Source organism: Sorex fumeus, unplaced genomic scaffold (genome assembly GCF_029834395.1).
Source record: "Sorex fumeus unplaced genomic scaffold, SorFum_2.1 ptg000037l, whole genome shotgun sequence".
In the NCBI taxonomy this organism is placed as follows: domain Eukaryota; kingdom Metazoa; phylum Chordata; class Mammalia; order Eulipotyphla; family Soricidae; genus Sorex; species Sorex fumeus.
In genome coordinates this window covers 75857731-75874743 of record NW_026606094.1, presented here as the reverse complement: position 1 = coordinate 75874743, position 17013 = coordinate 75857731, and the positions used below count along the sequence as shown (strand labels likewise).

Below are 17013 nucleotides of genomic sequence, written 5' to 3'. Positions count from 1 at the left end.
GGTGGATGAGAAAAGTATAAATAGCACAGGGTTCCCAAGCCCCAGTGGTAAAAGGCTCATAAGGACCCATCTCCCAAGCTCTCCAAATCAAATTCCCCAAATCAGTGTGCCAGCCATGTCCCTGGGCTGGTTCTCTCTCTCTCTGTCTGCATTTCTTTCTTCCTTTTCGATCCTGCATGTGTGTCCCTCTTGCTTCAGTCAGTAGTTGGCAGCATCTACTTATTTGTTCAAGAAGGCATTCCATTTTCTATACTTGCTAGATTTTCTATCTGATCATGAGGCAGAGCATAATACCCCAGAATAGCATCTGAAGATCTGAACTCTTACCATCCTAATAGTTCTTCAGTCTTACAAAGGTTCCTTGCCTCCATCTCACAGAGCCTGACTCTCAAGCATAAATCAAGAAATTGCATACAATTATGTTTAAGTTCTTACTAAATATGTCACAACGGGGCTGTTAGGTCTTCAAAATGAAATCCAGGGACTCCTTTCCAAATGATCTTGAGACTAATGCCCGAATGTCAGTTGAAACCATTTTTCATTAATTTTCAGAGTTGCCCTTTGAAAATATTTCTTCGTATTCTCTACCCATTTTATAAGGGGATTTGAATTTTCGATGGTTTAATTTTGGTTGGGGGGGATGAATAGTATCTGATTTTTTAAAAAGTGATAACTTGATGATTACTAGGTACTTTTCATCAATATATTCCACAGCAATCTAAACCCAATGAGGACTGTATTCTAAGTGTCTTCCTATCCATTAAGCCTGAGGTTTTCAATATCATGGCCCTATAGCATATGCAGGAAAGAAAATACTGTCAAAATATACCATGAACAACATCAAAAATGGATCTGGACTTTTGTTATAGGACATAAGCAATGTGAAAAGCAATGTATGCCCCAAGATCAATTTCTCATTAGTATCTGCAATCCAGATGGAGAGTTCAGGGTAGTTTCCAGCATGAATATCCTGTCTGTGATCTTCAGATATTTTCCTTTTCCGGTACAAAACCAAAAGAGGAAATTAAAGGTAAAAAATTCATTACCAAATCTCTTCTGATTGGTGGGATATAAGAAACAAGCCAGACTTCTATTTGAATGAAGCAAGCCAGATGGTTTATCTGTCTTATACCCATTGGTACCCAATACACACGAACTCCACCAGAAGTGATTGGGTTTTTTGTTTTGTTTTATGGCAGGTGGAGTTTGGGGCCACACCCACTGATGTTCAGGGTTACTCCTGGTTCTACTCTGAGAAATTACTCCTGGCAGTACTCAGGGGCCATAAAGGATGTCAGGGATTGAAACCTAGGTTGGCTGCATGCAAGGCAAACACCCTACCTACTGTACTATCACTCTGGCCACAGAAGTGGTTTATCTTTAAATAGATTTCATTTCATGTTTTTCCTTCACCAGGGACCAAGACTGTGGGATAGCTGGATTGGCTACACACAGGAGTAGTTCCGGGACTATACTCCTGCCTGGACAGTTCCAAAGCCAAAGAGCCAGCTTCCAGGTCTCTTCTCTCTGGGATCCTAACAAACGGACAGTCAGGATCCCCTCAGCACATACAGGCAGCACCCAAGCTAGAGCTCTCAGCCTTGTGCTTGCCAGGAAATGGCCTTAGATTGTCAAGCAATCTTCTGGGTCCTCAGAAGAGTTGAGAGTGCTCTTGTGCTCACACTGCACTGGAGCACGTCTCATTCCATGAGGGGATGAACGTGAGCTCAGTAGGATGAATGTGTCTAAGTAGCAAATTACGTGAGAGGCAGAGTCTAGCTGCATTTACACTGTCCTTTGCCACTGTCACTCTCAGTGAAATGCTTCACTTACTGCATTTACACTCTCTTCAACTACTAGACAGGGAAGGGATGGGAGAGAGGGAGTAATCATGCCATGCTACGAAAAAGCATATTAAAAGGACAGCTTGACTGCTCTGTAACTGCCTTATCCAAGATTTTATGATAACAGAATGAAATGATATGTTCACACTAGTTAGCAGGGTTTCATGATTTTGTAACATAGAGGAAAATTTAATTACAAAGTCTATCTCTGTTACACAGCATCCTCTTTTGCAGCTTCTCATTTCCTGGTTCCCAGGACTTCTGGTCTTTAAGATTTCTTCCATTAGTGATTTGGTATTCACACATCATTCTCTTTGGACCCTGCCGAGTGGCTAGTGATCCAAGATGACAAGGAATAGAAGTTTTTGTGTTAACACTGAGAACAGTTTAATGTGGTGTTCACCTTACAAAATATTCTGTCCCAGATAATAGATCTTTCATTTATACAGTCCTCATCCAAAGCATCCAGACTCAACTGATTCATGCATCTTGAAGATCCTCAATATACTCAATTGTAGAACTGTAGCACTGACTTCCCATTGTTCATTGATTTGCTCGAGCGGGCCCAGTAACGTCTCCATTGTGAGACTTGTTACTGTGTTTGGCATATTGAATACATCATGGAGTGCTTGCCAGGCTTTGCCATGTGGGTGAGATACTCTCAATAGCTTGCCAGGCTCACGGAGAGGGGCGGAGCAATCTAACCTGGTCGGCCAGGTCAGCTGTGTGCAAGGCAAACACCTTACCCACTGTGCTATCGCTCCAGCCCTTGCTCAATTGTATTTTAAAATACTCCAATGGCAATAATTGGCTTGTTGAAAGATGTCATAGAACTTGCTCTTCAAGTCCATGCTTTCCATTGGATGTGTATCTCATTTACTTGTCTCTATTTCCTCTCTGCAGAACGCTGTTTCTTTCTTGAACACATAGTTTCCCCCTGCCCCCTTCACTCATTTCACAGCTTTCTAAGCAAGTTCACTTGATCACTTGATCACTTGACATTTCATTACTCATCGATTTGCTCTAGCAGGTGCCAGTAACATCTCCATTTGTCCCTGCTGCGTGCTAGTGTAGCCCAATGGCATCTGCTCAATCTAGGAACACAAAGAGCCTCAAACTGATGGTTCGGGATCTTGATGAAGAAGTCTGACCATCTCATAGGTGGGTGGCCACATGATCTTTTGATGTTCCGTGGAATCCAGTTGGTAATGACTCTAGTCCAGCGGTCATCTTCAAATCTCATTATGGTGTCTAGCCCATTTGATTTTTGATGCCTTGGCAAACGAGACAGCTTTTCTGATTCTTGATCATCAAGGGAGGTCAGAACTCTGGATTCTTTCTCTCATTTGAGTGAAGCGTGATACTCTAAGCATAGCTCTTTCGATTCCTCTTTGGGAGACCCGAATGGTGTTCTCATCCTGTTTTCGTAGGGCTCAGGTCTCTCAGACACATGTTAATGCAGGAAGAATGGTGAAATTGAAGAGATGTGCCCGGAGCCAGAGGTTCTTTGTCCTCTTAGCTATTTCTTCGATGTTCTTCAAGGCGTTCCAAGCCGCTCTCTTCCTCCTGCACAACTCAGGTGCCAGTTCATTTGTCATGTTGACTTAAAGACCTAGGTACACATAGCTGTTGCATTCGGAGATGTTCATTCCATTGAGAGCGAATGGAACGTCAGGAACAAGACCATTTCTCATAAACATTGCCTTTGTGAGATTCAGCTGTAGTCTGACCTTTCCACACTCACAGTTGAAGTGGCCAGCACTTGTAAGCAAGTTTTAGACAATAAAAATTACCATGCTTCACAAAAATTTAATTATTTATTTTAAAAGACACGACATGACCAGAGTGATAGGACAGCAGATAAAGCATGTGCCTTGCATATTGCCAACCCAGGGTTTGATCTCTAGCACTGATACAGTCCCTGGAGCCTGCGAGGAGTGATCCCTGAGTACAGAGCCAGGAGTAAGTCCTGAACATCATAGGATGTAGCCACAAAACAAAACATTGCAGGGCTGGAGAGATAGCACAGTGGGTAGCGTGCTTGCCTTGCACGTGGCCAACCTGGGTTCGATTCCCAGCTTCCCATATGGTCCCCTGAGCACCGCCAGGAGTAACTCCTGAGTGCAGAGCCAGGAGTAACCCTTGTGCATCGCAGGGTGTGACCCAAAAAGAAAAAAAGAACCCAAAACACTGCAGCCACAGCTCTCAGAGAAGCACTGAGAAAAAAAGTACAGAAATTTCACTGGTCAAGAATCAGGGGAAACAGGTGAGGCAATGTTTGGGATCAATGTGGGGTTTTGATGTTATTGAAACTCATTGCTTTCATTTCTTTGTTCCATAAAACTGACTAACACTATAATCTGGTTAGAAAAATTTAACTTATGTTTATTAATTTAATAAACTAGGATGGACACCTGTTCTTCTTTTGTTTATTTTCACCAGGAATTCAGATCTACAAAACATATTGGCAAATAAACATTTAAATGAATAAATAAACTAGAAAAAACAAGTTCATACTAGTGAAATATTTATGTTGGGCATATAAGAACATAAAAGTTCAGGTTTCAATAAACTGTCAATATCCTTTTAGATGAATTCAGAATCTGTAAGCATTACCTTATTAACCTTTCATTCTCCTTCAGAAGCAAATGTGTATTGGAAATTTGGCTTTGGTAAATTTATTTTACAGCATTTTTCAAAAGAATTTTTAAATCATGTTAAATTAAATTAAAGTTATTTTCTTTCTGGAGCGATAGAAAATCGCTGGAGCGATAGCACAGCGGGTAGGGCGTTCGCCTTACAAGCGGCCAACATGGCTGACCCAAGTTCGATTCCTCCACCCCTCTCGGAGAGCCCGGCAAGCTACCGAGAGTATTCGATATGCCAGACACAGTAACAACAAAGTCTCCAATGGAGACGTTACTGGGCCCGCTCGAGCAAATCGATGATCAACGGGAGGGCCTTTACTTTACTTACTTTATTTTCTTTATATTTTTGGGGGGGTACTCGGGTTATTTTTGGCTCTGTGCTCAAGAGAGACATTTAGAAATGCTCAGGAACCATAGTCAGTGCGAGGAATCCTATCAGGATTAACTTTATGCAAGATCAGTATCTAAACCCCTGTCACAACGTTCTGGACTCTATTTTTTTAATAGATACTTCAGACATAAGAAAATAAGTTTGAGAGTTTAGATTCCTCACCCCCTTCTTTACTTTGTGTTTAAGATATAATGATGTGGGCTACATAAACTCTGGACACAGCAATCACCAGCCCCAGCAGGCTCCCTGAGTGGGTCAGTCTGCAACTCATTCTGTCAAAATCATTGATGTTACAATGTACTAACTGCTTTGACTTAATACAGTTTACAGATTGGTCCCACTTTTAAAAGTTTCTAATTCAAAGAAGGAAAACCTCTATCCTCTTTTTTTTTCTTTAAGTTTATTGAATCACCGTGAGATAGTTTCAAGCTTTCATGTTTGGGTTACAATCACACAATGATGAAACACCCATCCCTCCTCCAGTGCACATTCCCCACCACCAGTATCCCCAGTATACCCACCCTTTCCCACCCTCCCCCTGCCTACATGGCAGACATGATTCCCCATAATCTCTCTCTACTTTTGGGCATTATGGTTTGTAATACAGACCCTGAGAGATTATCATGTTTGGTCCTTCATCTACTTTCTGCACACATCTCCCATCCCGACCAACTCCTCCAGTCATCTTTTTCTTAGTGATCCCTTTTCTATTCCAGCTGCCTTCTCACCTTTGCTCATGACGCAGACTTCCAGCTATGAAGCAATCTATCTGACTCGTGTATCTACTATCCTTAGGTGTCAGCCTCATGTTATGCTGTTTTATACTCCATAAATGAGTACAGGCCTTCTATGACTGTCCCTCTTTCTGATTCATTTCACTTAGCACGATACTCTCCATGTTTATCCATTTATAAGCAAAGTTCATGACTTCATCTCTTCTGATAGTTGCATAGTATTCCATTGTGTAGATGTATCAAAGTTTCTTTAACCAGTCATCTGTTCTAGGGCATAGGGCACTTGGGTTGTTTCCAGATTTTGGCTATTGTGAACAGTGCTGCAATGAACATACAGGTATAGATGTCATTTCTACTGTGTTTTTTTGCATCCTTGGGATATGTTCCCAGAAGTGGTACTGCGGGGTCATATGGAAGCTCAATTTCTAGTTTTTAAATGATTGTCCATATTGTTTTCCAGAAAGGCTGGACTATTGGGCATTCCCACCAACAGTGAAAGAGTGTCCCTTTTTCCCCACATCCACACCAGCACTGGTTCCTTTTGTTCTTTTTAATGTGTGCCAGTCTCTGTGGAGTGAGATGATATCTCATTGTTGCTTTGATTTGCATCTCTGATGGCTAGCGATGTGGAGCATTTTTTCATGTGCCTTTTGGCCATTTGTATTTCTTTTTTGAGGAAACTTCTGTTGATTTCTTCTCCCCATTTTTTGATGGGGTAGGAGGTTTTTTCCCTGTACAATTCTACTAATATCTTGTATATCCTGGATATTAATCCCTATCAGATGGGTATTGGGTAAATATTCTTTCCCATTCTGTGGGCTCTTTCTGTATTTTGGTCACTGTTTCTTTTGAAGTGCAGAAGCTTCTTAGTTTGATGTAGTCCAATTTGTTTATGTTTGCTTCCACTTGCATGGTCAGCACTGTTTCATCCTTAAAGATGCTGTTAGCTTCAATGTCATGGAGAGTTCTGCCTACATTTTCCTCTATGTACCTTACGGATTCATGTCTGATATTGAGGTCTTTAATCCACTTTAATCTGACTTTTGTGCCTGGCATTAGACAGAGGTCAGAGTTCTTTTTTTAACTGGTACCTATCCAGTTTTCCTAGCACCACTTGTTGAAGAGGCTTTCCTTGTTCCACTTCACATTTCTTGCTCCTTTGTCAAAGATTAAGTGAACCTCTATCCTCTTAACAATGCCTCTTTCTGCTTACAGAAATCGTGTTTGCACCAAGTTAACATCAGAGGAAAACATGAATTTCCCCAAGTACATATGCATCTTCCCAAAGTTTTTCCAGGTACAATTTAACAATAGTGAACAATTCTGCCATGTGTTTCTGTAAGCAAATCCTCTATAATACCTACGCTGTGTCGGTCTTGCTATGGTGAATGTCACTACAAGTGTATAGACAGTAAGCTTCTCTCTCTTCCTCCCTCCCTCCCTCCCTCCCTCACTCCCTCCTTCCCTCTCTCTTTTCCTCCCTCCCTCCATCCTCTCTCTAGACCTCTCTCCCTCTCTCTCTTCCTTTCTCCCTCCCTCCCTCTGTCTCTCTCTCTTTCTCTCTCTCTACCCCACTCCCTCTCTGGTAGGGAGAGTCTTTGATGTCTCGAATAAGTTTCTGAAGAGGACTTTACAAATTCCTTTCTTCTAGAGAATAGAGTTTTTGCTGTTACCTGACACTGTCGCAGGACACAAGGATTATCTGCACTTTGCCATTTGAAGGAGCTGTTATAGGTGTTCCCTTCATAGGTGCAACCTAGATGGGAACAGAAGCAGGACAGTGAATGTGGGTTTCCTGTAGAGCAAATGACATTATATCCTCTAAGCCAGGACTAGTGATCACTGGAACCACCACACTTGTAGACTGTTTCTCTCCAAAATACAAATAAGCATCTAAGTATCCACTTGACTTTACTTACATTAAGTTCTTTCTGTACTAAGATTAAATTTATGGACTGTATGATTCTCTTGGTGAGTGAAGGATACCAGGACTAAAAACACAATCTTACATAAAGATAAAGGAGCTCAAAATTGCTGCAAAACTGCTTAAAAATGGCAGAAGATATATGCACAAAATTAAAAATTTAAGAATCAATTTTAAAATTGAAAACCTAAGACTCCTTAGAAGTGCCTTTACCAAACAATATCATCTATTTTTTCTCTCTCAGCTCTAAACTTTCATATTTAACTTTGATTTTACTTTTAAGTAGTGAGCTAGACTAAGAAAATCAGAACTACCAGTGTAAGCATTATCACACATGACATAATTGGCAAAAAAGATATCAAAGACCAGAGATCCACTAAAAAGGAAACAAGCATGTTAGCATTAGTTCCCATAAAAGACCCAAGGAAATAATGGTGCAGTGATCACAGCTTAGACCTTTGATCCAGTTTGTACAAATAACATCCTCCATACCATATGTGTCTAACACTCGTACTTCTTGGAGATGTACACCAAGGTGTGCCTCTAGTAACTATTTCCTCACATTCCCAGGAGGCAAAGAGAATTGCTGATTATAGTCCAAATTGCTTCAACCAAAGAGTAAGAAGCAACATCACACACAAGGAATCACAGAGGAATGAAAGGAGTTAGCTCTGGCTTTCTAGACCAACATGTCAGTCAATGTCAATTTACAACAGATTTTCCCCCCTTACTCCTGGCTCTGTGTTGAGGGATCAATCCTGACAGTGCACAAGGAATCATAGGAAGTGTTAGGACTGACCCAGATTGGCCACATACAAGACAAGTGCCTTAACCGCTAGTGCCATCCCTCCAGACCTCACAAAAGATTTTCTTATCTAAGATACAGAAAGCACAATTACCTTCTTCCCAGAATTATTTTAGATACAAAATAAGCCAAGAAATAAACCTTAATTTATACAGAAAGGGGGAAAATAAAAAAAACTTAATGTTTTTCAATAGCCTTTTTTTCATTTTTTAGAGTAGGAACCATGATGTAAATTATCAGAAAGTTATGAATGAAAATAACTCAGTTATATTCTACTCCTTAGTTCCTACAAATCAAATTGCTAAAGTACACAGCTGATTGGAAGCACTTTAGGAAAAATTCTTTCACTATGTATTTTTTAATTTCCTTTGCATGAAGTGTTACAGAGATAAAATGTTCAACCACAGGGACTCCTAGCATACTAAAAATACTTATGCCAAACCAAAAATGAGTACAGTAAATTTTCAACAACGAAAACCAATATAAAACAATTTGGGCTAACATAAATCTTGCCGAACAAATGCACTTACAATAGACGTGCCATATGCAAGTCTGATCCACTAACACAGACTCACTTGGATAATAAATAACTTGTTCTGAGAGATGGAGGTGGGAAAATCAGAGGAACCAAATCCAATTCATGTTGAGTCCAAGTAAATATGAAAATGTCTGCCAAGTCGGCCAGCGGAGTTCCCAAATATGTTATATATTCATCCTTTCATCCTTTAGATTAAAAAAAATTGAAAGAAAGGATGATTTTGTGCTGCTAAGATGACAGGCAAATGCTTGTTTTTCTAATTTTGGAGGCGGAAGTGCACCCCAAAACTCAAACAGAAGAAGCAGGCAGGCCAAAGGCCTGTCCCACACCAGGCATTTTGCACCAAGCTTTTTGGGATAATTCATCCCCCTGTGAAAGAAAACGGATTGGGACAAGTGTGGGGGACCCAGAAATGCTTTCTACTACAACTGTCCATGGGAAGGATGTGTATTCTATCCTAGCTTAACATGGAAACATACAGTCAAACTGGGAAGTCTTTCACGGCATATCCACTCTTGCTTACATGTAAGTCAACAATGCATGAGTTTATATAATATATTTTCCCCAATGTTGAGTCTGAATAATAGAATAGACTCAAAGAAAGCACCTCTAATAATTTCTTTAGCAAATATACATTATAACTTTCCTTCTTAACCTACCTTCATCAATATCAGCTGGATATGGACATTTCAGTATACTGTTTCTTCTAGGAGATTTACTGTGTGAAATATCTTGGGGATAAAATAATTCAAGAGAGGACATTTTCACTGCTCTTTGGGTTCATGAACTATGACTTAAATATCAACTTAACACAAACATACAGAGTCATTTCTTTCTGCTGAATTTCTTCTTACTTTCCATAAGGCAAAAATTTTTATAACAAATTCTATTTGTCACCAACTATATCCTGTTAATAAGACAGATAGACAATATCTCACCTTCTGTTATTGAAACCCCAGGGAAAAAAATACCAAATATTTCTTATTGTTCTGAGCAGAAAGAAAAGTAAAGAAACGTCACTGTACACAGAGACAGGGCTTCTCAAATTACACAAATGAAAGTCAAGTTTGGTTTTTTTTTTTGCATTCTTTCAATTACATGTGGACCGATAGATGCTTTTACAAATATAGTAAGAATGTCTTATCAGAAAAATGTAATCTAAAAGACTAAGAAAATATATCTATTTTAAAACTACTATGTGTAGCAGACATGGAATTTTTGTGGAATTATAACAAAACTTTCTAATTGTTCACTCTTTATTTCTGTACTTATTTCACTGTATTTCAGCTGTCATTTACGGACCATTAGCTACCTGAAGAGCATAGTTGGGTTGCAATTCAATAAGAAAAGCATTTGTGGGAACAAAAGAAAACAATAAAACAATGTTAAATATATACATATATATATATTTAGAACTAGAATCAAACACATAATATAGATTATCCTCTTCATTTTTGCAGATGAGAACATTTACACCAAGAATAAAACAACTTGTTCAACATTAGAAGGCACTATGTATAAAACTAACATCCAGATCCATGTCCTCTATGAGACCCTCTTCCAGATCGAAACTGCTCATATCATTGGGTATTGTCTAATTCATATTATTACTCATATTAAAGACTTCATGACCAGGAACAAACTAACACTGTCCTTAAAAAAGTAAGTGATAAAGACCCAGAAATTAAATAAAGAGTGGGAAAGTGGGCGAGGTAGAGGAGTAGTTGTCCAATCAGTAAAGTTATTCAATCAGCAAAGTAGCTTTTACTCTTTCTTTAAATACTTTAAAATAAACTTTCTTGGTGGGATTCATAAACATTCATTAATTTTCTTCTGATGATAAAAAGCTTTTGAAATTCCACAAGCTGTAATAAAACCATCTGTACTACAGCAGAAATAAGTGATTTTTTTCTGATTAACTCATTATAATGTATTTAAGTTAATAGTTACCTACAGTGATCTTGCTCCATTCCAGCCCCCTCACTGGCTCAAGAGGAAGGGACTTTTGACAATGATAGGGATTATTTAGGGTTATTATAACTGGGGCTGAGAATGCCATAAGCATCTTGAAGGTGGAGGGTCATAATACTGCTAAGTTAATAAGTAAACAAATTAATAAATAACTTCTACAATGCACAACAAAAAATGTACCAGTTCAGAGAGTCAAGATTGAGAAACCTTGATTTAAATCATCACACAGCCAAAAATTGTTCCTTATATCTAAAATATTTAAAATCTGAAAGTAGCTATACTTTCCTCTTGCATTTGTCACCTTTTTATGTTAAAGATTTTCCATGTGATGAAGAATTTGACATTTAAATATATATTTTGAATAGTAGCTTGTCCAAGTCAATGAAGCCAATCAGAAAACATATGGCAAAAGAAACGGGTAAAGCACAAATAAATTGAATCCATAATTAAGCAATAAAACTCATTTTTCCTTTTAGTTTTGACCTTTTTCAGTGGCCACATTATCCCAAGGGAAAGAGAGTACCACATATTTTCATCATATTGTTACTAAAAGAGCTGTTAAAAATCATCAGGATCATAAAAAATGGCATTGGCCTACTAACAAACGTTAGATCCATCTAGTTTCACTCTTGTAACCATAATCCTTTTGCTTTTCAACATTAGCCTCAGAGCAGAGAACTGGATTTTGAGTTACCAAAAACAGCTACTGGCAACAGTTTGGGCCTCAAAAGAACCCCAAACTACCTTTATATTTAACTTTCGTCCTTTATATTTAACAAACAACCTAGGTCCCTATGGTTATCCACCATCCCAATCATTCAATACTTCTTAAGACTGGTTTCCATTTCCACCATGCCATTGCAACTCCATTCTCTAAATGCAGCTGCTGTGTAAGGTCCAGAGCTAAGAAGTACTTATACTGTACAAGACTTTTCTGTAGTCTGCTGACCACACTTTCCTTGTTCCACTTCCTCCAGACCTTCTAGATACTCTCTGTCAGTTAACTTTTCAGTCCCTCCAACCCTTAGTTCAACTCAAAGTTGGTTGTTTCTAACCTGGACTCTTAGCACAAACTCACTGACTGTTTCTCTGGTCCATCTTCACACACTGCCCTGCACACCACTGCTGTGTGCTCTGTAAATAAGAGCAAGGTTTGTGCATGTTCACACTTGACTCTATCAGTGACTGATGGTTCTCAGCTGAACTGAGATGTCCACAGTGATGCATCATCAACCTTTCTCCTCACCAAGGGGAAGCAGAGTTCCTAGAAGTAGGAAGAATGTGCAGGAAGAATCGAATGTATAGCCAGACTGAAAACCATTGATCTTTACTAGCAAATGCAAAGCCCCAGGACTGTCCCTGTATGACTCACCCTTTCGCTTTTATTTGTTGCTCCCAAGCTCTATACTGCAGACGGATGGATTAGAATTCTTTCAAGTTTGGTCCTATCTCATCCCATGATCTTGCAGATGTTGGCCTCTTCTCGAAAACCCCAGATCTCATACATTCCCTCTCCCCCTCCCTATCCTCATAGCACACAGGTCCAGGCCTTTCTTTCTTGCCTGACTGACTACTCACTTAAGGCTTAAGTCAGAGTCATAAAAGCTTTGAGAAGACTTTCTGACTTCTGGAAACTTTCTGACTCTGATTACACTTGTGTTCTTTCTCTCCAGAAACACTTAGCCTTCGAGTATGAATTCCATGACTTTGTTTGTAGCAGGTACTTAATCCCTATTTAATTTCACTGGCACTGTAGCACTGTAGCACTGTCCTCCCGTTGTTCACTGATTTGTCGAGCAGGCCCAGTAATGTCTCCATTGTGAGACTTGTTGTTACTGTGTTTGGTATATCGAATACATCACGGGTACTTGCCAGGATTTGCCATGCGGGTGAGATACTATCGGTAGCTTGTGGGCTCTCTCAGAGGGGCAGAGGAATCGAACCCAGGTCGGCCGGGCCGGCCGTGTGCAAGGCAAACTCCCTACCACTGTGCTATAAACAGTAAATGCTAACATGTCACTAACTCTGCAAACCACAAAACAAGAATATACAAAAGATAATTATTTCCTGAACCTCCTATCTTCTCTTAGCAAGTGAGCCAGTTTAAATTCAATGTTCTTCCTGTAGAAAAAGCAAAGCAACTCGGGTGACAAAGACTTCTTGACACTCTTCCCTTTTCCTTTACCCAGCCCTCTGCCCAAAGAACCAGGCAGGCAAATGTTAAGCATAAGGAAGAAAAGGGCTTGAGCATTCCAGCCCTACAACCTTACAGGGGAGCAGCCAACACTGCCACAGACCCCTCTTCCCTTTGTCTTCAGTGAGGTGACTTTTCTTTCTGAAATCCACTTTGGTCCCCTATACTACTTGTTTCTTCTTGTCTTTTTTGGGAGGGAGAGGAATACTAGCATGTATTTTGTCACAGTCACATTAAGACAGATTTGGGATCTTTGAGGTACAGTCTTATTACACGACACAGGGAAGGGAAGCAGACAGATCTGCCATACTTTGCTGCTTCCTGAACAGCATCCCATTCCCGGACTTGGTCAACAAACTGCCAGTTAGCCCAACCCAATACAATGATTTTAATGAACTGCTCCTCAGATAATGTTCTCCAGAAACATATGGAAGTACAATCAAAAGGATAAATATAAAATCTGACTAGCCATTCTAGGGCTTAAGTTGTATTCTTAGGAGTTTATTTAAAATGGACTTTTATTACTCTTCAAGGCCGCACCTACTATGACTCCTGAAGGCAATTTTACTTATTTTTGGCTAATGGAAATTTTATAGCCAAGTCATTTCCTCAGTCCCAAGAGAAAGAATAAACTCACAAACAGAATTCTAAAGGAGTACTGTGCACACCTCACAACATTCTTTTTCATACCTGTTCTGACGTTGCTTTAAAAATAGGAATTAAATGCATAATCAAAATGAAATAATAAGCCATAGGAAAGGAAATCAGAGAAAGACATATTATTTCTTAAATTCAAGTGGTTTTCTGAATAAAATTCAAAATACAAAAAAGTATTATGTGAGTACAGATCACCGGCAAGTTTATCTTACTTTGAATTAAAAGAAGTCATTTCAGGACCAGAGAGATATTTCAGAGAGTAGGGTGTTTTCCTTGCATGCAGCTAACCCAGGTTAGATTCCCAGCATCCCATATCCCCAACAGAATGCTAGGAGTGGTTCCAACGAGGAGCATTACTGGTGTGGCCTCAATCTCCTCTTTCCCACCAAAAAAAGTCATTTCCATGTGACTTGGACTTCTATATATATATATGGATTTCATCATCATGAATGATGATGAAATTGTGTCTTAAGACTGTCTCATAATTTTTATTACTATAGTGCAGCCAATAACTGGTGCTATTACAATTGTAACACAATCTCACATATACATATTTGAAGAGCCCTATAGATTATATTTCGATTCAATAATATCATATTCCTATCAATATTTTTATATAGAATTTGTATATTCAGTGTTCTAATGAAATCTTTCAACCACTTTTTGGGTAGGATTCTACATCATCCAACATCCCTGACTATTCTGGAAACCCCACTGTCAAACAGCCAATACCCACTGCTTCTCAACAATCAAAGAAGAAAATGCTAAACTAAGTTCATATGGAGTAAAAATTAAGAAAGAATGAAGATAGGATTACAAGGTGAGAAAGATCTTCCTATGAAAATATAAGGCTGGTTTTCTGATACAAAAAATCGAGATATCACTTCCCAGGTGAGTTCCAAAATTTAATTTATTAAATATTACATGGGGTCTGACAAGATATTACCATAGGTAGGGCATTTCCCTGGTACACAGCCAACCTATACTCAATCCATGACACTACATATGGTGCCAAGAGTGATCCCTGAGTGCAGAGTTAGAAGGAAGCCTTGAGAACAGGTGGGTGTGACCTCACCCCTAAAATAAATGATAAATAAATAGTCCTCCAAGGATAGGAAAGAGAAGAAAATCAAAGTAACTGCTTAATTATTATAGGTAATACATTGTATTTATAATTTTTATGTGATTTTATTCTCATGAAATAAAAACCATGAGACAATATAATATTATCCCTTGTTTTTGAAAATGAAAGAAACCAGCATCACAGACGTTAAACTGCTTTGTCCAGAACATGGGCTGGATGATTCTACTTACTACTTGGCTCATGCCAAGCTCATGAAGAGTAAGTGGAAACCTCAGAGAAAAATGACTTTCCTGGCTCCTTATCAGAAAAACCATCCACTGGCAGGACGGCACGACAGCCTGTTTACTCATGCACCCATTGGAGGGCATCTGGACTGCTTCCAGGATTTTGCCTATTACAATACAGCTGTTATGAACATAGGTGTGCAAGATTGTCAGTAAACACGGGCTTTTACTTTACTGGATAAAAGGCCAAGAGAGCAATTTCTGAGCTGCATGGTAAGTGCATATTTATTTCTTTAAGAAACTAACATACTCATTTTCAGAGTGGGTGAACTGAACCACTTGACATTTTCACCAGCAATATATAAGGTTTTCTACATTTTTCATAGCATTTGGTGTTAACATGCTTTTGGCTATCTTGACAGTGAGAACAGATATCTCATTGTGGTTTTCATTTACATCTCCCACTGGTTAATTGTGTTGAAAAGCTTATGATGTGCTTAATTACCATCTGCTTATACTCTTTGGTAAAATAGCTCTTCATGCACTTTACTCATTTCTAATCAATTTTTTCCCTTTCCACAAGACCTTTATAAAAGGGGTGTGGTGGTTTTGGGGGCCGTACCAGGCCCTGTGCTCAGGATGATCCCTGATGTTGATCAGGGAACCATATGCATGATTGGGATTCAAACTGGGGTTGGACGTATGCAAGGCAAGCACTCTACCTCCTGTCTCCAGCACCCTGTATTCTTGTATCCAGACTCTTTTGAAAAGGTTTAAAACAAAGACAAATGTCTCATAAAAAGTCAAGAACTAGAAATAATGCCCTGGGTAAACAATGCCCTTATCTAAATATTTCTTATCATAGCTTACTTACTTTTAATGGGGTCCAATTTATCAACTTTTCATAGCTTACTTACTTTTAATGGGGTCCAATTTATCAACTTTTCCTTTTGGTGAAAAATCTAAATTTTTTTCCCAAACCAAACTACCAAAATTTTGCCCTTATGTAATTTTTCTACATGTTTTATGTCTTTCAGTGCTTTAACAATTCTGAGTAATTTAATATGTGATTTTTAGATTATATTTATGTATTCATTATTTTGACCTGGGGAAGTTTCCCTGAACAATTTCTTTTCTTGCTCGGTTTGGTCTTGGGGGTGGGATGTGTTTTGTTTTATTTTTGAGTTACAGTGAAACACATTTATAAGGTTGTACATGATTGGGTTTCAGTCATATTATCAGACACTTGTCTCTTCACCAGTGTATATTTTCCCACCACCAGCATGACCAGTTTTCCTCCTCAACCACCCAATGCCATCAGACTCTATGCCTTTACTCTCCCTCTCTCTCTCTCTCTCTCTCTCTCTCTCTCTCTCTCTCCCTCTCTCAGCATTGTGGTTTATAATACAGATACTGAAAGTTTATCATGTATATCTCTTTACCTATTTTCAACACTCAGTTCTTGTCCAGAGTGATCATTTCTAACTATTAAAGTCATAGTGGTCCCTTTTTTACCCTACTGCCCTTTGCCCCCCCCCCACCCCACAAATTTGTGGCAAGCTTCCTGTTCTCTGTTTTTCTTGGTCTTAGATATTCAGTCTCATACTATTTTTCATTTCCCACAAATGAGTGCAGCCATTCTGTATCTGTCCATCTCATTCTGACTCATTACACTCAGCATGATACTCTCCATGGCTGTCCATTTAAGCTAATTTCATGGCATCATTTTACCTAATGGCTGCATTGTATTCCATTATGTATTTATACCATAGTTTCTTTATCCAAGCCCAGCATCAGTTGTTCAAAAGGTTAATCTTCCACTCGATGGCTTTGGTCAAAAATCAGTTGGAGAGCTGAAGAGATGGTACAGTGCATAGGGCACTTTACATGCATTTGTTCAGTCCTGGTCTAATCCCCAGCACTGCATATGGACTCCCAGGCACTTGCAGGAGTAAGTCCTGAGCACAGAGTCAGGACAACCCCTGAGAATTCCTGGGTT

General features: G+C 39.2%; 1 protein-coding gene across 1 annotated transcript in view; it reads right to left on the bottom strand.

Moving 5' to 3' along the window:
* The window catches only part of BMPER (BMP binding endothelial regulator), a 320091-nt gene that overhangs the window by 231622 nt on the left and 71456 nt on the right, over positions 1-17013 (bottom strand). Inside the window, exon 4 of the mRNA XM_056118140.1 lies at positions 7291-7373. Within this exon, the coding sequence (XP_055974115.1) occupies positions 7291-7373 (83 nt within the window). The remainder of the gene's footprint in view (positions 1-7290; positions 7374-17013) is intronic.